The sequence below is a fragment of the Monodon monoceros genome, unplaced genomic scaffold (genome assembly GCF_005190385.1).
Source record: "Monodon monoceros isolate NGI ecotype Baffin Bay Population unplaced genomic scaffold, NGI_Narwhal_1 Super_Scaffold_12, whole genome shotgun sequence".
NCBI classification, from domain to species: Eukaryota; Metazoa; Chordata; class Mammalia; order Artiodactyla; family Monodontidae; genus Monodon; species Monodon monoceros.
This window is the reverse complement of record NW_021703768.1, coordinates 169,792,276-169,814,038: the sequence shown is the minus strand read 5'-3', so window position 1 is coordinate 169,814,038 and position 21,763 is coordinate 169,792,276. Positions and strand designations below refer to the sequence as shown.

At 44.1% G+C, this 21,763-nt stretch overlaps 1 protein-coding gene across 1 annotated transcript; it reads left to right on the top strand.

Moving 5' to 3' along the window:
• The first annotated feature begins 330 nt into the window (after window positions 1-330).
• Window positions 331-19,773, top strand: LOC114892243. Its single transcript, XM_029216893.1, is given in 6 exon segments — window positions 331-562; window positions 565-901; window positions 1,114-1,360; window positions 1,362-1,462; window positions 18,838-18,953; window positions 18,956-19,773. Coding segments are annotated over 6 exon segments (1,851 nt in total).
• Window positions 19,774-21,763: the final 1,990 nt, after the last annotated feature.

Sequence of the window (21,763 nt, the reverse complement as noted above, 5' to 3'; positions counted from 1 at the left end):
AAAGCCAATGTTTTGCCTATTGAAGGATTGTCCAACAGTCCTGTGACACATAAAATAAAATAATTCAGTTTCTATTCTTCTTGGTATGAATATGTACAAATGTAGATAAATGGTTCAATTCTATGAGCTAGCAAAGATCCTATCATCTGTGTCATGGGAAAAATGAAAGAATATACTCTTGTGTGTCCCTAGGCATATATTGTTGTGCTCTAATAAATTACAAAAGATACAGAAGACTGAAGAATAATAATCCAGAGATAAATAAAGACATGTCACTCAATCTTAGAATTTCTCTGTCCATGTTCTCAGGTGACTGGGAACAACTGATCCATGAGATCTATAGATGGCTTCATCCTCTTGGGAATCTTTTCTCATAGCCAGACTGATCTTGCCCTGTTCTCTGTGGTTATGGTGGTCTCCACAGTTGCCCTCTGTGGCAATGCCCTCCTCATCTTCCTCATCTACATTGATCCTCGTACACCCATGTACTTCTTCCTCAGTCACCTCTCCCTCATGGACCTCATGTTGGTCTGTGCCACTGTGCCCAAGATGGTAGCCAACTTCTCTCTGGCTGAAAATCCATCTCCTTTGTGTGTTGTGGCATACAAATTATTTTTTTCATCTCTCTTGTGGGATCTGAAGGGCTCTTGCCGGGACTCATGGCTTATGACTGCTATGTGGCCATTAGCCACCCACTTCACTATCCCATCCTCATGAGTCAGAGGGTCTGTCTCCAGGTTGCTGGGAGTTCATGGACTTTGGGGATAATAGGTGGAATGATGCAGATGGCAGGAGCCATGAGCTTACCCTACTGTGGCTCAAGGAATGTGGACCACTTCTTCTGTGAGGTGCCAGCTTTATTGAAACTGGCCTGTGCAGACACATCCATTTTTGATACCCTGTTTTTTTGTTGTTTATTTGTTTTTTTGCGGTACACAGGCCTCTCACTGTTGTGGCCTCTCCGGTTGCGGAGCTCAGGCTCCGGACGCGCAGGCTCAACGGCCATGGCTCACGGGGACCAGCTGCTCCGCGGCATGTGGGATCTTCCCGGACCGGGGCACGAACCCGTGTCCCCTGCATCGGCAGGCGGACTCTCAATCACTGCGCCACCAGGAAAGCCCTGATACTGTTTTTTGCTTGCTATGTATTCATGCTGCTCCTGCCCTTCTCCATCATCGTGGCCTCTTATGCTCACCTCCGGGCATCTGCGCTCCCCATGCACACTGCTCAGGCCCATAAAAAGGCTCTGGCCACCTGTTCTTCCCACCTGACAGCTGTGTCCCTCTTCTATGGGGCAGCCATGTTTATCTATCTGAGACCCAGGCGCTACCAGGCCCCAAGCCATGACAATGTGGTCTCTTATCTTCTACACAGTCCTTACTCCTATGCTCAACCCTCTCATTTATAGTTTGAGGAACCGGGAGGTGATGGGGGCCCTAAAGAAGGGGCTGGGGCTTCCCTGGTGGCGCAGTGGTTGAGAGTCCGCCTGCCGATGCAGGGAAAACGGGTTCGTGACCCGGTCCGGGAAGATCTCACATGCCGCGGAGCGGCTGGGCCCGTGAGCCATGGCCGCTGAGCCTGCGCGTCCGGAGCCTGTGCTCCGCAACGGGAGAGGCCACAACAGTAAGAGGCCCGCGTACCGCAAAAAAAAAAAAAAAAAGAAAGAAAGAAAAAATAGAGGGGGCTGGATCGTTGCAGGATTGGCAGTGGGCACTGACGGCCAGGGCATCTGCTACCTGGTGCTGCCACCTCCTGGTTGCATAATGCTGCAAAGTCATTCACCCTTTGGGAGTGTCTATTTCCTCATCAATAAATGAGAATCATGACACCTGCCTTACCTCACAGGGATTCTGTAGGGATCACTGCATGTAAATCTAAAGCCCCATGACGAAGCAATGCATTGTCGTTATTGTCATTATTGATCATTTATGAAGTCCTTGAAGTAAATTCACTCTATTTCTTAATTCTTCTTGGTTATAACTGTGTTTTGTTGAACGCTTACTATGTGCTGGGCACTGTCCTTTTTCCTTTATGTGTCATCTATATTATTAAATTGATGATTTTACCTAATAAATATGGATATTTAAAAAAACTTTCTAGATGGCAGAAGTTGAGTCTCTATAATTCTTTCTTGGGTGGTCCCTAGTCTTCTCCCATGAGAGGCTTTATAAAACTTCCTTTAAGAGATATAAATATACCCTTAACTGCTTAGAAATTATTTGTGTATTTTCAATACCTGGCTCTGTGCCTTATAGACAACAGTTGCTTAATAAAACTTTATTGAATAAATGCAAGAAGAGGCATCTAATGGGATAATATATATGAAAACATTTTTAAAAGCACTATTCACATACCAAATTTGCTGTGGCAACTGTGATTATTTCTGTACTTCAAGTTCTGCAAAAGTAAAACTATACGTTTTGGAAGTTGAATATTAGAACAGAAATAAAGACAGAAATTGAGCCATTATTTTATATCTTACATATCAGACAGGGTCCAGCCAGGAATAAAACCATATCCATTATTTTAGCAGAAAAAAATGTAGTGTAAAGAGTTGTTAACCAGATAGTTGAGATCTGAAATGACAAAACAAGAACACTAAGGATTAAAGAGGAAAAAACAACCTGCAGAAAGAAGCTACTATTCCTAGGCCTGAGGATGTAAAGGGAGAGGTTAGAGTCATTAAAACCCAAAGTCTTAGAGTCCAGATGTCTGAGGAGTGAGCACTGACCAGCTGGTATTCATATCTCAGAAGGTACCTATGGAGGTGTCTCCCATATAGGTGACATAGAGAAGCCTGCTCGGCCCTGACTTATGATGGTTCCTCCAGAACCTAGAGGAAAAAGAGGGGATTGCAGAGCTCGGTCCTAGCCTTCTGACAAGTGGGGGCTACGCAGTTGGTTCTGACACCCCGGAAGTTCACAGGAGAGTCTCTATCCCCAGACTGCCCAGGAATAGGGGTTGGTCAGCTAGTGCTTGCGCCTCTGAAGGACAGGATGAGACTGGTTCTGTGAGTGTGAAAATAAACTGCAAAGTCAAACCAACTGCCAGGATGAAGAGACATTGCTGGGTTGGTTGGACAGAAGAAAATAGGAAATCATGAAAGAGTTTTCTATCTCTTCCCCTGGCTTACGGTCTCCTTCTAGTGGCCCTATTGGCAGATCCTAATGTGAACCTTGAAGACAAAGCAGCCCTAGAATAAAAAATTGGAGTGTAGAAATGTGAATTTTTTTTTTGCGGTACGCGGGCCTCTCACCGTTGTGGCCTCTCCTGTTGCGGAGCACAGGCTCCGGATGCGCAGGCTCAGCGGCCATGGCTCTCAGGCCCAGCCGCTCCGCGGCATGTGGGATCTTCCCGGACCGGGGCATGAACCCGTGTCCCCTGAATCGGCAGGCGGACTCTCAACCACTGCGCCACCAGGGAAGCCCTAGAAATGTGAATTTTGAGCTGAGGCAATAGTTTAAGAACTGGCACAGTTCACCCCTTTGGCTACTCAGCATCCGGATCATTTTACCCATATTTGAACTTTTGTTAAATAGCAACAACAGCATAACAATGTGTAACTATTCTTCATATACATGTTATCCTTCATTAGTTATAGTATCCATCTATGGGCAATGTCAGTTATAGCTCATATTCAGTCACAGTCTCTGCATATTGGCTATCAACAGCAATCAGTATACAAATAGTAAGAGGAAGGAGCAGAGATAGAGATAAGAACAAACTAGCTCACATACATGTGCACACACACACACACACACACACCAACAGGCTAATTGATCATGAAGCCATAATTGATATTTATAACTTTCTTCTTCCATTTTCCATTCCTTATTTCCTTTGCTCTCAACTAGAACCTCATGCCTTTGGGATAATTTATCTGGCGGTGTACTCTATGTCTTCATTCCAAAAAGGTCTGAATCCTCAGTGGTACTACCTGTATTTTTGGTGGCTGTACTTTTCCATTATCTTTTACTATTGGACATGGAAGTACTGAAAGATGCCCCAGAGAATCCCCTGTCTCAGGATTGTCCTCTATAACCCTTGTAATTGAGATCAATCAACCCACCCCACTCTAGTGGAGCTGCTGTCTTATTTACCTATTAGTTCACTGGCATGAGAAGTCTAAAATAACCAGGTAAAATTTCAATTTCTGATTGGATGGGGCCATTGTTGTTCAGTTATGGGAGAAATAACCCCATATATTGATTACTGAATCAAAGCACATATTGCATTATATGAGATAGAACTCCATATTTTCAGGGTCTTATTTCTGAAATGACACTGTAAATGAGTTGGTACCATAACTGAGGCCAACTGCTTCTGAGTGATGACACATATACAAGACCAGTCAGTTCTATGGACACAAGTTCATTGCTGCCATTCTTTTGCTATGAAATAATTTCCCGATCAGAAGCAATGCTGAGCAAGGTACTTTGATTATATCTGAGGCATTCTGTTAGTACATAGGCGGTAACAGCCACTGCAGTTAAAGTTACCATCTGATTAACTTTACAACAATCTATAGTAATTTTCTAAGGTCCATTCACCTTCTGTAAAGGCCAAAAAAAGATGTGCACATTTCAAGTTTATGGTAGCATTAATACATGCAGGTCTCCTAGAGATACAGTATTAATTTTTTTTTTTTTTTTTTTTGTTACATGGGCCTCTCACTGTTGTGGCCTCTCCCGTTGCGGAGCACAGGCTCCGGACGCGCAGGCTCAGCGGCCACGGCTCACGGGCCCAGCCGCTCTGCGGCATGTGGGATCTTCCCGGACCGGGGCACGAACCCGTGACCCCTGCATCAGCAGGCGGACTCTCAACCACTGCGCCACCAGGGAAGCCCAAGTATTAATTTTTGTTTACTGTCTGGTAGGAAATAGAAGTTCCTGAGCTTTCACTCGTTCTTTCTGCCATAATAAAACTCCCGCTAGGAGTTTCAGAGAGCCAGTATGGGTTTCCTACTAGTTTCTGGGTAGGACTATTCAAAATATACATTAAGGATCTGGGAAATAGCTACGCGACAGGTTTACGGACCCACTTGGACCACTGTGATTTGAACTTGTGCCAAAACACCACTTACCACCTCATCGTCATAAACCCCCACTTTGGTAGACTGCAGTGGAGTTTGGCATCACAAGAAATTAGTATCAATTTAGAGCTACTATCTAGAGGAAACTAAGACCATCTGTATTCACATGACTTAATTATCAAGATTCAAAATGAAAGTCCTTACATCAATAAGACTTTTCTATATATTCCAGGAAATTCTTGCCCAGGATGATAAGGCTGTAAGTCGGAATATAACTTCATTGTTAGCTTTATCTGAACAATAAACTGTTCAATCAGTCCTCTTTTCTGGACGATGGATGACTCAGCTGGCCAAACTCAGCTTCTTACCAAATGATTGTTTTCTCACCAAGACTCCTCCCCAACTCATGCTCGTGGTGACCATCAATCCTGTTATATTATGGATTTTGACCAGTTCCAGTCAGATGCCTGCATTGTTAGAGCCACTTCAAACTACTCAAATCCAGTTCCTAAAACTATACACATGAAACATTGATCTTCCCTTGTGAAACTAAGATTCTGTCAAGATGGTGTTTACCTTTTCTAATTAAGTAATAATATTGGCCTTGTTTGATCTGCAGGTTATTCGGGTGTTATTTTGGGGGTAAGTCAACAGACAACACTTTTAATTCCTAAAATGTTTGAATATATCTGTTTTCCCCATGCATGGTCACTCTAGTAATTGGCAACACATCCTTTTGGGTGAATATTTTTTTCCATCCCTTCACTTTCAGTCTGTATGTGTCCCTAGGTCCCTAGGTCTTTTGTTGACAGCATACATATGGGTCTTGTTTTTGTATCCATTCAGCCAGCCTGTGTCTTTTGGTTGGAGCATTTAAACCATTTACATTCAAGGTCATTATCCGTATGTTTGTTCCTATTACCATTTTCTTAATTGATTTGGATTTGTTCTTTTACTTCTTTTTCTTTTCTTGTGTTTCCTGCCTAGAGAAGTTCCTTTAGCATTTGCTATAAAGCTGGTTTGGTGGTGCTGAATTCTTGGCTTTTGCTTGTCTGTGAAGCTTTGATTTCTCTGTCAAATCTGAATGAGATCCTTGCTGGGTAGAGTAACCTTGGTTGGAGGTTTTTCCCTTTCATCACTTTAAATATGTCCTGACTTTCCCTTCTGGCCTGCAAAGTTTCTGTAGAAAAATCAGCTGATACCCTTATGGAGATTCCCTTGTTTGTTATTTATTGCTTTTCCCTCGCTCCTTTTAGTATTTTTTCTTTGAATTTAATTTTTGTTAGTTTGATTTTTATGTGTCTTGGTGTGTTTCTCCTAGGGTTATCCTGTATTGGACTCTCTGCATTTCCTGGACTGGGTTGACCATTTCCTTTCCCATGCTGGGAAACTTTATAATCTCTTCAAATATTTTCTCAGACCCTTGCTCTTTCTCTTCCTCTTCTGGGACCCCTATAATTTGAATGCTGGTGCATTTAGTGTTGTCCCAGAGGTCTCTGAGACTATCCTGGATTCTTTTCATTCTTTTCTCTTTATTCTGCTCTCAGCACTTATTTTCACCATTCTATCCTCTAGCTCACGTATTCACTCTTCTGCCTCAGTTATTCTACTATTGATCCCTTCTAGCGTATTTTTCATTTCAGTTTTTGTGTTGTTCATCAATGTTTTGTTTGTCCTTTAGTTCTTCTAGGTCTTTGTGAAACATTTCTTGTATTTTCTCAATCTGTGCCTCCATTCAATTTCTGGGATTTTGGATCATCTTTACTATCGTTACTCTGAATTCTTTTTCAGGTAGGTTGCCTATTTCCTCTTTGTTTATTTGATCTTGTAGGTTTTTACCTTGCTCCCTCGTCTGTAACATATTTTTGTCATTTCATTTTTTTTTTGATGGGTGAGGCTGTCTTACTGGTTGTTTGGGCTGAGGCAACCCAGCAGTGGAGTTTGCAGGCAGTTAGGTAGAGCTGGGTCTTGATGCCGAGATTAGGACCTCTGGGAGACCTGACTCTGATTAATATTCCCGAGAGTCTGAGGTTCTCAGTTAGTCCAGTGGTTTGGACTCGGTGCTCCCACCATAGGATCCCAGACCCGACCCCCAGCCTGGGAACAAAGATCCTACAAGCTGTGCGGCATGGCAAAAGAAAAGAAAAGAAAAAGGGCAGTAAAATAACAAAGAATAAAAAATAAAATAAAATTCGATAAATAAATAATATATTAGGAAAAATAAAAATATAACTGAAACAACTACAAGTTAGAACCTCAACAGAAAAAAAAAGGGGGGGGGAACAAGCCAAAAGAATAACAAAGTATAATGAATAAAATAAAATTAGAAATATAAAAAATTTATTAGAAAAAATAAAAATATAAATGAATTAACAGTAACAAGATAAAACAGAACCACAACCTAAAAAACAAACAAACAAATAAAAAGGCTGGAAAAGGCCTTGGCTGTGGGGGACAGAGCTTAGGCAGGGGTCAGGGCCTATGCTAAGAACCTGTGAGACCAGAATAGGCCTCGGGGGCAGGGTCTAGGCGGGGCGAGCTTTAGGTATGGGGTGAGGCCTAGGCTCAGGACCCATGCAGCTGGGAAAGGCAGCACAGCCAAGGGGGGCCTTGGAGTGTGGAATTCGGAGGTGAGGCCCTGGGTGTGGGGGGGTGGATTTTAGGCCCAGCACAATTGAAGGGGTTCTCAGAGGCTGGATGATTAAGCCTGGGACCTCAGCAGGCTCCACAGGGCCCAAGTGCGCAAGGGAAATGCTGGCCGCCCTCCTTTCCATTCCTCCACTCTCCCGAGCGTCTCACCCATCCCTGTTGCTCCTGTAACCTTGGGTGGACCCCTCCAAGTGTGGGAACCCCTCCTCTCCCCCGGCTGTCCCTCAAGGGTGCTGATCCCGACCAGCCAGCCTTTACTTTTCCTCCCCTCTCCCTCCCACTCCCACAGGACCCATGTGGCTGGAGGGAGCTTTGGTGGGCACAGGATAAGGCCCAGGAACTCAGCAGGCTCTCCGGGGCCCAAGTGGGCAGGGGAAATGCTGGCCATGTTCCCTTCTGATCTTCCACCCTCCCAAGGGTCTCCCCTCCAGGCGTTGGAACCCCACCCCTCCCCCAGCCGCCCTCAGGGGGGCCAGTCTCATCCCACCTCCACTTCTCCTCACCCTCCTTCACCCCCACGTCCTACCTGGTCACTCGGGGGTTCCTCCTGTCCACTTAGGTGTCCGTGGTCCCCCACCAGTGCCTGGTAGATGCCCTAGTTGCACAGAGATGCAAACTCCACGTCCCCTTAGGTCACCATCTTGACTCCTCCCCCCTCTGCTTCTCATAGCTCTTATTATTTTTTAAACCTCTGTCTATACAATTTTATTAACTGAAGTATTTACTCCATTTATATTTATTGTAGTTATTGCTGTGGATGGATTTAAATCTACCATTTTGCTCCTTGTTTTCCACTTGTACTTCCTTTAAGAAAATTACTTCTGTTGACATTCTATTGGATTAATCAAAATTGGTGTTCCATTTTATCCCCTCAATTACCTTTTAGGTATACCACTTTCTCTGTTTTTTTTTAGTGGCTGTTTTAATATTTACACTATGCGTCTTCTACTTCTTACAGTTTACAGTTTGATTTAATGTTGTATCAATCCAGGTATAATATAAAAAATTTACAATATTTTAAATCCATTTATGGTTTTTCTGGCTATTGTGTTATTGTCATATGCTTATTTCCACATATGTTTAAATCCCCAATGCACTTTTAATATTTTTTTCTAGACAGGAAGTGATTAACCCATTTGAGGAAATATTATCTGTTATATTTATTTACATATTCTATTTTGCTGCTTTTCATTCCTTGTGCTTTGATCTTCTATCATTTCCCCTTAGTCTGAAATAATTCCTTTAAAAAATCTTGTTTGAGTATGCTGGAAATTCTCTTGCTTTGGCTTGTCTAAAAATATTCTTATTTTGCCTTCATTTAAAAAATTTTTTATTTTATTTTTTTGGCTGCACTGCGCAAGCATGTGGGATCTTAGTTCCCCAACCAGAGATCAAACCTGTGCCCCCTGCAGTGGACATGCAGAGATTTAACCACTGGACTGACAAGGAAGCCCCTTGCCTTCATTCTTTTTTTTTTTTTAATTTATTTATTTATGGCTGTGTTGGGTCTTCGTTTCTGTGTGAGGGCTTTCTCCTGTTGTGGCAAGCGGGGGCCACTCTTCATCGCGGTGCGCGGGCCTCTCACTATCGCGGCCTCTCTTGTTGCGGAGCACAGGCTCCAGACGCGCAGGCTCAGTAGTTGTGGCTCACAGGCCTAGTTGCTCCACGGCATGTGGGATCTTCCCAGACCAGGGCTCGAACCCGTGTCCCCTGCATTGGCAGGCAGATTCTCAACCACTGCGCCACCAGGGAAGCCCTTGCCTTCATTCTTAAACAGTACTTTGCTGGTTTTAAAATTGTAGATTGACAGTTTTTTTCTTTCAGCACTTTAAATATGTCTTTCCATTTGTTTCTTGTCTCCAGTTTCCAATGAGTTCACCTATATATTTAATGGAGATTCTTAATTATGTTGTGTCCTGTTTTCTTTGGTTAATTTTGAGGCTTTTTCACTACTATATGTTTTCAGTAGCTTGATAATAATGTGCTGAAGTCTGGGTTTCTTTTTAATCATTTGAATTAAATGATAATTAGATCTACACACTGGGGTCATATATAATTATGGAAAATTTTAGGCCAGTACCATGTCAAGTATTTTGGGGAAATATTTCTCTTTTCTCTTTTTTGGACACCTTGACACACTTGTTAGATTATTTGATATTTTCCAATAGGTTTCTGATGCTGTTTTCATTTCCATTCTGTTCTCTTTCTGTGTTTAGCTTGAGGACTTTCTACTGGCTAGTCTTATAGCTCAGGGGTCAGGAAACTATGACCCATGGGCCAAATATGGTCACTGGCTATTTTTAAAAATAAAGTCTTATTGGAACAAAGCTACAATCATTTACACATTGTCTAAGGCCGCTTTTATGTAAAAACAGCAGAGTTCAGTAGCAGTGACAGAGATCATAGGGCTTGCGAAGCCTCAAAAATTTGCTATCTGGTCCCTTAGAAACTTGCCAATCTCTGTTCTGGCTCACGGTTTTTCTACCTTCTACTATGTCCAAGATGCTCTTAATCTCATCCAATGATTTCTTCATTACAGCTTGTGTTTTTCAGGTCTAGAATTTCACTATTGTTCTTTCAAAACTTCCATTGCTCTGCAGAAAATCTCTCTTGTCACTCAATCTCATGTTCATCCTGTACCTCATTTAAGGTACTTGCACTGGTCATTTAAAAATCCTTTCTTCTAATTCTAAACCTGGGCCACCTAGGGGCCTGCCTGTATCGATGGTGTTTTCTCTTGGCAGGTAACAATTTTTTTTCTTGCCTTTTTGAATATTTTATAATTTTTGATTTTATGTCACACATTTTGAATAACCAACACTGGAGACTGAAAGAGATCATTTATTTGTTTTATTTTCCCAGAAATGTATGAGGTGCTGATCATTTTGAGCTCACCATTAGAAGAGCTGAGTTGGGGCTGAGGCAGTTTCAATTCTCCTTTGGTTTAAAATGTGATTACTGCCTTTCACTACAACCTTTGAATTCTTTTAGTGTCACACCCACTAAGGATTGTATTTATTTGACCACAGCAGGATTTGAGCTGGGAGACGGTTGGATTCCACTTATAATAGTGTCAGTTCACTTCTGCATTCACCTCTAGCAAGACACTGGCTAACCCATGACTGAGAGCGCCCTGTTTTCCAGCTCCATCCCTTCTGCTAATTAGCAGAAGTTCTCTGGTGGGAATAACTGTTAATCAAGAGAGTTATATCTACATTTAGGACCCTTCCAGACTTCAATCTCATGGCAGTCCACATCTGGTTTCTCCTGGGTTTAATGGAAACATGAAAGGTGGGAGAACTTTTGCAAGGGTCACATTTTTCCCCTCATCTGGATGAACTCCCTTCTCCATAGTATGAAAAAGAAATGTATAATAAATATGAGAGTAGCATTGTTTCTAGCCAATGACTATGAGGTTTTTGAGCATCAACCCAACTGGATATATGCCTGTTACCTACCTGGTGCTTCACTTATCTCATCTTATATACCCACCACAAATACCCTGTGCTATACGGGTTGTTACTCCAGATGAGGTAATTTTGACCCAGATATGTGAATGATGCTTTTCTGGGATGACTGCTGTCAAGAGAAGAGGGAAGGCAGCAGAGGATGGAAGTCTGTCATTGGTTGAGTACCTTTTGCTTGCCATGCATTTCACAGATACCAATTCACTTAACTTTCCTAACGGCTTTGTAAAATCTTTATCCCTATTTAACAGACAAGGAAAAGTGAGGTTCACAGAGGTTGGGCAACTTGCTCAAGGTTGCTGACTGAGAACTGGTAACTCATGATTTGCAGTAATTCTCCAAACCCTTGCCTATACCTGTAAAACAGGTCCATCTGTTTCTGGACTCGAGAACCACTTTGATTTGCAGTATTTATTGAGTCATCTATTCCTCAATTTTCAGAATAAGGAAGGAGAAATGTCCAATTATCTACAACTTTTTTTAAAACATCTTTATTGGAGTATAATTGCTTTACAATGGTGTGTTACTTTCTGCTGTATAACAAAGTGAATCAGCTATACATATACATACATCCCCATATCTCCTCCCTCTTGCGTCTCCCTCCCACCCTCCCTATCCCACCCTTCCAGGTGGTCACAAAGCACCGAGCTGATCTCCCTGTGCTATGTGGCTGCTTCCCACTAGCTATCTATTTTACATTTGGTAGTGTCTATATGTCCATGCCACTCTCTCACTTCGTCTACTGCTTGTTTTTAAAAACACCTTGTATAATTTTGTGGATCTCCTCCGGCCAGCTACTGTGGTGAGGACTCTGAATTTTCCCTGGAGGCTTGAGAGTAATAATGAGAGAATTACTCTCCTTTGAAGATTTGGGTTTCCATAGGTATTGATTTTGCATCAGGTAAGTGAGTCTCTTTTCAGGGTTGTCTGTGAGTGGAAACAAGAATGGGGGCCACCTTCATGTCTTGGAACTAATATATTAAGGAAGAAGGTCCTCAGTCCCCAAGAACGGCTGACATTTCCATGTCTCTTCTCTATTTCCCTGGTGACAACAAATACCTACAGAATTGTGACACTTAATGTCAAGCTTACTAGTTTAAAAACTTGTAAAAACAATATAAAAATCTCTCCTTCCCCCACTCTTGATTTTCCCCCTTTCCCCTTCCCGTGTACATATACATACTATGTGCTCACAACCTGTCCACACCAAGCCTGGGGGAAGTTAAGAACCTCTTGAGTCCTTCAAATGCTGATGTCTTGCCCTGACTGGAGACAATGGGGTTCAGGCCTGGGAAATGGGGAAAAGAAAAATGGGGGTGAATGGTGAACCTGAACTCTTAGGACTTCTTCTGTCCTGCTCATCCATTCTGGCTGCCAAGACATAGTTGACATCAGACAAGGAAGATTAAGGAGCTTCCCATGGTACTTGACACTGGAAGCCACGTGATACATTCATCTCCATCCCAAAGACCATAAATAAGTACCTAAACCTCTAAGCCTGTAGGACTACCACCCTTTGGTGAAGTTGCAGCCTCACTCCAGAGGAGGAAGTTCCCAGACTCGTGCATGCTGGTTGGAGCTCCGTGCCCACGGAGACATGGAGCCTGTTTCGGCAGGAAGGCGCCTCCTGCTGGAGAACTGCCCGCCCCAGCCCGGGCTTTGGCACTGGAGATGCTGATCCAGCATTTTAGGGATGCTTGCAGCCTCAACAAAAGGCACGCTGCCCATACGCGCTGTCTGTCTCAAGGGTGCGCTGGAGCTCTAGTTCCTGGACCGGGTTGGAGCCCAAGATGGCATCTACCCATCTGCAGCCTACCCTAGTGCTCTTCAAGGTACTGATGGAGATGCAGGGTACGGCTGGCCCTTGCCCCAGGGAGACTGGAGCCTGCCAGCAATGGGAAGGAGAGCAAGGCTGAGGCTGCACAGCCTCAGGCCCTGGGGATGGAATTTAGGCTAATGTTAACTTGTTTGTCAGAAGAATAACAAGTTGAAAGGAGCTGAGTTGCTATCTTTATCCTATTCTTACTTCCAATATGCATTGGGTGAGTTTCTGAGCGTAGCCAAACCTTACAAGTTGCTCCACTTTGATCCATCAGGTCTCAGTACAAGACCAAATGGTTTAATTCACACAATTTAATAGAACCTTGGTGATTTGGTGTCTGCTTGCTGATGACCAAAAAACAAAGTCAAGAGAAAAAAAGGAATAAGGTCAGGTTTTTAACCTCGCGTATTATTTCCAACATTTCAGGTGTATCTAGGATCCAAAAAAGTTTAACAATGAAACTGTGTAAGAAAAACAAAGGGAGGGTGTCCCACCGCTTTTTGGGTAAACAATATTAGACTTACAAAAAATTTGCAGGAATAATAGAAAGAACTGTACAGGAATACTCCATAAGTGATGTTGTGTCTTTCTCAGAGAATCACATTCTGAGCACCTGATCTTTTGCCCCTTTACTGTTGATGTTAACTTTGACCAGTTGTTCTTTGCTTACTCTTTCCTCAGTAATTAGTAAGTGGTTATGTAGAGATTCTTTAAGTTTATGTTTTTCCTTAAGCCCTCCCTTGTTCAACCCTTTAGCATCCATTGATGCATTCCTGAGTCATTTTACTATAGTGCTTGCAAAATGGTTAATTTTCTAAGCCTATTTTTTCCCTATATTTATGAGTCAGTATTCTACAGTAAGGAAGAGCTTTCCCTTCTTCCCCATTTACTTACTTGCCTATCTGCTATTTGTCTTCGAGGATAGGAGAATATGTCACCCAAAAGAATTCCACTGTGCTATCTTGATTGTTTTGAGCTAAAGGCACTTGAAACACAGTGAATGCAGGGAGAGGCTTTCTCTGAACTCCCCCTTATGTGTCTATAAACATATCCTCCCAAAGGAATGTGGTTGTCAAAACTCCCCTCCCCAGGAGTTTCATCCCACAGGGAAAATTGACTCTTATCATGGGAGAAGAGATACGAAGTGACACCCACATCCAGATGAACTTTGTCAGAAACTATCATATTTCCCATCTATTCTTCTAAGGCCCATCCATCTTTGCTAAAAACCACCTACTCTTCCTTAAGTGGCCTGTATCTCCACTCCTCTTTTGAAATTAAGATGGTATTTAAGCCTGAATTCTAAGTCATCTCAGAGTTTTTCACCTTCTCCAGTTATCTCACATGTATACATGAGGTATACATATTAATACATTTCTGTTTGTTTTTCTCTTGTTAATCCGTCTTTCATTACAGGAGTCAGCTAAGGACTCAGATGATGACAATGCCTGCCATTGAGTCCCTGCCAAAATGCAAGTGACGATGGTTGATTCCCTTGCTGTACGAAGCTCTAAATAAATAGTTTTTACTTTTCTCATTTAGCTGGTCTTCATTTCTATCCACAGTGCTCAACAATTATTTGTTGAATGAACAATGAAAAAACAATAATTGAGTAGAAAAATGACAGGACTTCAATTGAGTACAAGATTTGCAGAAGAACTGACTAGGCTCCACTTCTTGTCATTCACGATTCAGTTCCCAGAGAGTAGCTAGATATTCACTGTGACACTCAGTGGTGATCACATCTCTCCCAGCCCCCATGGGTGAGGTGAGGGTGGAGACCCCTGAGAGAAGTATAAGTGGATGTGTGAAGGGGTGTTTCATGGATGCCTCTTTCCTTTGTTTAGAAGGGAGTCTGGGGTATTTTTCAAAGCCAGGGCTATGGGGAATGAACTTTGTCCTGAAGCCATTTCATTAACTTTGGCTTGCTCGTTGGGATGGAGCGTCTGTCTGTTCTCTGGGGTCATTATGAGCTGAGTTGGGTCTCCCAGGATATTTATTCTACAACTAGAGGTGTAAACCTGGGACATGAGCTCATCGATTTATGAAGAAGCAGAAGAATGCCTTAGATGGTTAATTCTATAAATTTTTATTTGGAGCCATGGAGTTGGAGGACAGTCTATGTGTAAGAGCCTTACTCAGGCCAACATTGCTCATGCATTGCTCTGAGGACTAGATCTTTGCGTATTTTTCGCTTCTGACCCATCTCTGCTGAGCTCCACAGGGTGGAGTGGAAGGTGAACTGTGGAGACCTGAATGGGAGGGGTAGGTGCTGAAGCGGGTGAGGGAAGACCTGCCAGATGACGGACTAAAGGTGACCAGAAGGGGAAGAAGTGGATCTGACTTCAAGTTTCAGCCTAGGGAGTGTCCAGCTGGATACAGACATATCTCCTTGTTGCCAAAAGTTGTCAGTATCAGAGACCAAGAAGATGGTAATCTTACTTGGGCAAAATTGTTATCATTGTTTATTTGATCTCAAGACTCAGTTCCAAAGTAGGCAGACAGACCTGTTGGGTCACTGCTACACGTGTGCCCTCATTACTCTGGTGCCCTGTGGCCGTGCTTCATTCCTGCCTGTGCTGATCTTGGAATCTACCTCCCTGAGTTATTTTCTGTCTCCCTTTGCTGGCATGTCTCTGTAACTCGCTACGTCCTAGGATTTCCCTGTCTGCTGCCATGATATTCTGACTCTAGTGGTAAGATGAAAATGGCATTGTGCATGCACATTGTCCTAATCCAGTGTGTGAACCTATATCCCATCAGAATCACCTTGGGAGCTTTTAAAAAATCATATATGACTACGCCCCATCCAGACCCAGTACCCACTCCCCCACGGGGTGGGACCAAGGCATATGCACATTTTTTTTTTTTTTTTTTTGGTACGCGGGCCTCTCACCGCTGCGGCCTCTCCCGCTGCGGAGCACAGGCTCCGGATGCGCAGGCCCAGCGGCTACGGCCCACGGGCCCAGCCGCTCCACGGCACGCGGGATCCTCCCGGACCGGGGCACGAACCCGCGCCCCCCGCATCGGCAGGCGGACTCCCAACCACTGCGCCACCAGGGAAGCCCCCATATGCACATTTTTAAAAACATCTTCTCAGACATCTTAGAGACATAAGCATGACCTCAGTCATGAGCACAGGACCCCAGGAATCTCACTCTTGCTTCTTTTTTTCTGTTCATAATTATCTTCCTATCACAAATGTTTTCAATAGTCTTTGTCTCTCTTTGACAGTCTTTCCAGTTTCTATTAGGGGAAATTCTTGAATTGCAATTGTGACATCACACAAGACAGAAGCAACACACTCCAAAATACACCTGTGGAGGCCCACCATCTGTGGAATGAGTATTGGCCATTCCTTCTTTGGAATATTATTTGTCACTGATTCTTAAAACAGTCACAGGTTTTAACCAGGCTAGTGTCAACCAAGGTGAGTGATGTACAACAGGGAGACAGATATGTCCGAGTCCCTGCCCTCATACACCACACTGTCAAAGTAGCAGTGTGGGCTGGAGGGTTGACATATGTCCAGAGATGCCGTGGACCAGCCGGAGAAAGAGGATCTCACCGCCCAGGGTCAGAAGGGAAGGCGTAAGGAACTGAAGTAGCACCGACGAATGGGGTCAGAAGGGCCAAGACAACTGATGGTTGCAAGGCAAATTTTATTATGCTACAGTTGCAGATTATATAGACTAGAAAAGGGAAGGTTGCCAGAGGGTGGTTTACATTATCTACAGACTGTCTCGGCTCAAGGTTAACTTCCCTGGGAGGAAACCCATAAACCCAGAAGCATCAAAAATAAGCTGCATGTGCAGGGGGGAGACAGCTTTGTTTGTCTCATTTTACATTCTTTCTGATCTCTGGGCCCTGGTGATTTATCTCCCACGGAATGGAACAAGGAGGGGAACAAGTAGGGACAGTCTGTTCGAGCGGCGGCCGCATGCCTGGCATGTCCTTACCTGCTCTCAAGGCTGACCGCTTCCCACACAGAGAGGCATTTCTAGAGTTCTGAGGTTCTCACGATGCATTTGACACAACACTTAGCTCTGTTGCAGTGCCTGCTGTATTGGGAAAATATAATTAAAAAACAAATGTCCTCCCTACCCTGAAAACCTCTCCGCAAAAGAAGAGAAAGAAAACAGTTTTATTTTTGAATAAACATTAAATCAGCATGTGATGTGCATCACAGGTAATCTGCTAAGAGATTGCAAAGACAGAAGGAATGTCACCCTTTTGTATAGGTAGACAGTGACAACCCATTACATACATGATCTCAAGATAAACAGTAGCTACTCCTCAAGGAAAAGGACTTGACAGCACCGTTTGTCACACAGAGTTCATCCTAGATTCACCTGGTAATTGGGGTGACTACCTGCGTTAGGTAGCTGGCTTTATCCAAACAAATACAAACTTCACACATGTTATGACAACAGAGTTCTGCCTCTCCCGTTGGAGCAAGGTGCCTGCTGAAGTTAGGGTCCTGACCTACAGAACCTGAGATGTAAGGGCTCTATCTTCCTTGATGATTACATTGCAAAGAGATGGATTCTAGGTCCTTGAGAAGACATTCCTGAGTCAGAAATCTGGTTAAAGCTTATTTTAGTTTTAAAAGGTTTATATATATTTCAGAGAGATAAGGAACTTATAATTATACGTTTTTAAAGTAATTGCTAAGGAAAGTGGAGGTAGGAGTCTTTTCCTTTCTTTTCAGTTTGTATTGGTCCTTGCACCTGTCACCCCCTTTCCCACCTCCTTCTCTCTCTCTCTGCACACCCAATACTCACTTCCCCCTGTCAGAGGGGAAGAAATTTTCCTATACCTGTCGAGGTTCTTCTTGCTGGTCTAAGAATTAGACTGACATGAAACAGATTCACAGGAGAAAATCAAACAAAGGTTTAACAACATGCATATCTGAGAGAGACTCAGGAAAACTGAGTAACTCACCAAAAGGGTTAAAACCTTCATCTTTTTTTTTTTTTTTTTTGTGGTATGCGGGCCTCTCCCGTTGTGGAGCACAGGCTCTGGACACGCAGGCCCAGCGGCCATGGCTCACGGGCCCATCCCCTGCATCAGCAGGCGGACTCTCAACCACTGCGCCACCAGGGAAGCCCTAAAACCTCCATCTTAAATACCATCTTCAATTTTCAAGACAAAAGAGGATTTGGGGGTAGTGGTTTGGGACTTCAAAGGGGAGGAAGGCAATTCACATGGAGATGAAAAAGCAAATGTTTGGTAAATAAATGTTTGCTGGGACATACAGTGACAGTGGGAAGCAGAGTGGACTCTGATCTCTAGACCCCACCTAGAGTTTCCCCCAACACCCCACACACCCCCTCCCCCCGACCCTACACACATACACACTTGGTCCATGTTCTTTGTAGATATCTCTGGTGATAGCTCTATTCTGGGACAGGCCCTCTGTCTAAATTCTTTTAAGTGTTTTTGGGGAAGGTCAAAGTCTCTTCCTTAGTCTTTTGTGCCTGGATTGTTTTCAGCTCTAAATAATCCACATGCCAAAGAGACATTTTGGGGTGACATTGTGTTCCCCTACATCTTCTTAAACCTATATCCCCTTTTCGTAAATCTACGGCTAGTCACCTGTTACTTAAAACCCCTTCTCTCTCTCCCTTGCATTCTCTGACCCTCCTCCTCCAGGCTTGCTCCCTGGTCTTTCAAGAGAAATAAGATCAAATCCTGAGGACCTCTGAGAGCAAATGGATATTCACTGCAGAAGGAAAGGATGGGGCTATGACGGTGCGCTGGGCACTGCCCTGTAGAAGAGACAGGAGGCAGTTATCTTCCTTGTATGATTCAGATGCCAGGTAAGTTGCTTTGTCCTTATGCTTGCTCCTCTATTTTTTCTTCAGGGCCAAGGCCGTGGATGTCTGGAACCACACCGCCCTAGCGGATTTCATCCTTTTGGGTCTGTTCAGCTACTCACCATATGATTTCTTCCTTTTTTCCCTTGTCCTCTGGCCTCTGCTGCCGCCCTGGCTGGCAACATCCTCTTCTTCCTGCTCTTACAAGCCGATAGGTGCCTGTACACCCCGATGTACTTTCTTCTCAGCCAGCTGTCTATCATGGACCTGACCCTGAATGGCACGGTAGTACCCAAGATGACAGCCAACTTCCTCTCGGGCAGTAAGTTCATCTCTCAGGGTGGCTGTGCAGCTCAGGTCTTCTTAGTGGTCACGGTAGGAGGAGCTGAGTGCTTCCTCCTAGCGGTCATGGCCTATGACAGGTACGCGGCAGTGTGTCACCCCCTGCGGTACCCTATGCTCATGAACTGGAAGGCCTGTTGTCTGATGACCTTGGTGACCTGGATGGTTGGAGTGGCCGACAGCGTGATTGACGTGGGCGTGGTCTTCCGCTTCCCCTACTGCGGCTCTCTACAGGTGGATCACTTTTTCTGTGAGATCCCCGCCCTGCTGAGGCTCTCTTGTGCTGACACCTCGCTCTTCCAGGACTTCACCTACGCTTGCTGTGTGGTCATGCTGCTTCTGGGGGTCATTGTGGCTTCCCATGCCCGAGTCCTCACGGCTGTGATTAGCATGCCTTCTACTGAGGGGAAACAGAAGGCTCTGACCACTTGCTCCTCCCATCTGGCTGTGGTGGGCCTTTACTATGGGGGAGGCATATTTAACTACATGCAGAAGGCTTCTGCTGGAACACCAGCGGGAGACAGAGCCATCTCCACCTTCTACACCATCTTTGTGCCGATGTTCAACCCACTCATTTACAGCCTGAGGAACAGGGAGGTAATGAGGGCCCGGAAGAGGGTGCTGGGGAGCTGGAGAGTGTAGACACGCCCACCCTTTTGGGGCTTCCTCTCTTGTTCTGCTCCTTCCTCTTCAAGCTCAGGTGCTCTTGTGGCCCATGGTCCTCCTCTCTACTCTTTGGGTCCTTCTGGCTGGTTGGGTTGAGGCTATGAGCTGAGCAATCTGAAAACATTTGGATTGAAGAGGTCAAGGAAACAGATGGTAAGTGATCAGTTTCACAGTGAATCTTTCCTCCACTGAGCACCCCTATTTCTGTCCAATGAAGGCTGATACATAGATACATTAGTTACCTTTACTCCAAAATTGCTAGGGGCAGTCTTTCTTCTGAATTGCATGTTAAAAGTGAGCAAGGAGGGCTTTCCTGGTGGCGCAGTGGTTGGGAGTCCGCCTGCCGATTCCGGGGATGCGGGTTTGTGCCCCGGTCCGGGAAGATCCCACATGCCGCGGAGCGGCTGGGCCCGTGAGCCATGGCCACTGAGCCTGCGCGTCCAGAGCCTGTGCTCCGCAACGGGAGAGGCCACAAGGGTGAGAGGCCCGCGTACCGCAAAAAAAAAAAAAAAAAAAAGTGAGCAAGGAGTGGGAACCAATTCAGAGCTCATTGTTCACTGAAATGTGGTGCCAAGATCAGAGGTGGAGTCTGACATGTAGGAGCTGTTCGACCTGGACAATGTTACTTCATTCTCTGGGCTTCACTTTATCCTCTGTACCATCATAGCTACCAATAAAGTAAGTCCAACATTTCCTGACACTAATTACTAGTTACTTACTATAACACAAACTCCGTTTCAGTCTATCTTATGTCATTAAGCAATGTAAAGAGTTTTGTGCCTTCTTGAAATTGTACGTTAAATATAAGTGCCAAAGTAGAAAATCTCAAAGAAAAACAGCCAGAACATTTTTATAGCCTGTAGGTCAGTATAACACTGCAGAAGGGACAGAAGACACAAAGGTATCACTCCATGCAATCAGGGAATTGGGGGAGACTATTAATTCTTTTTTTTTTTTTTTGCTGTACGCAGGCCTCTCACTGTTGTGGCCTCTCCCGCTGCGGAGCACAGGCCCCGGACGCGCAGGCTCAGCAGCCATGGCTCACGGGCCCAGCCGCTCCACGGCATGTGGGATCTTCCCGGACCGGGGCACGAACCCGTGTCCCCTGCATCGGCAGGCGGACTCTCAACCACTGCGTCACCAGGGAAGCCCCATAAGTTTGTTTTTAAAGTTTGTGAGTCTGTTTCTGTTTAATAAGTTCATTTGTATCATTTTCTTTTTTTAGATTCCACATATAAGAGATATCATATGACATTTGTCTTTCTCTGTCTGACTAACTTCACTTAGTAAGATAATCTCCAGGTTCATCCACATTTCTGCAAATGGCATTATTTCATTCTTTTTAATGGCTGAGTAAAATTCCATTGTATATATGTACCACATCTTTTTTTTTTTTTATTGGGGTATAGATGTTTTACAATGTTGTGTTAGTTTCTACTGTACAGTGAAGTGAAATAGAGTTACCTGGGCTATACAGCAAGTTCTCATTAGTTATCTATTTTATACATATTACTGTATATATGTCAATCTCAATCTCCCAATTTATCCCACCCCCCTTTTCCCCCTTGGTGTCCATACATTTGTTTTCTACATCTGTGTGTCTGTTTCCGCCCTGCAAACTGGTTCATCTGTACAATTTTTGGTAGATTCCACATACATGCGTTAACATATGATATTTGTTTTTCTCTTTCTGACTTACTTCACTCTGTATGACAGTCTCTAGGTCCATCCACATCTCTACAAATGACCCAATTTCGTTCCTTTTTATGGCTGAGTAATATTCCATTGTATGTATGTACCACATCTTCTTTATCCATTCATCTGTTGATGGACATTTATGTTGCTTCCATGACCTGGCTGTTGTAAATAGTGCTGCAATGAACATTGGGGTGCATGTGTCTTTGAATTATGGATTTCTCTGGGTATATGCCCAGTAGTGGGATTGCTGGGTCATATGGTAATTCTA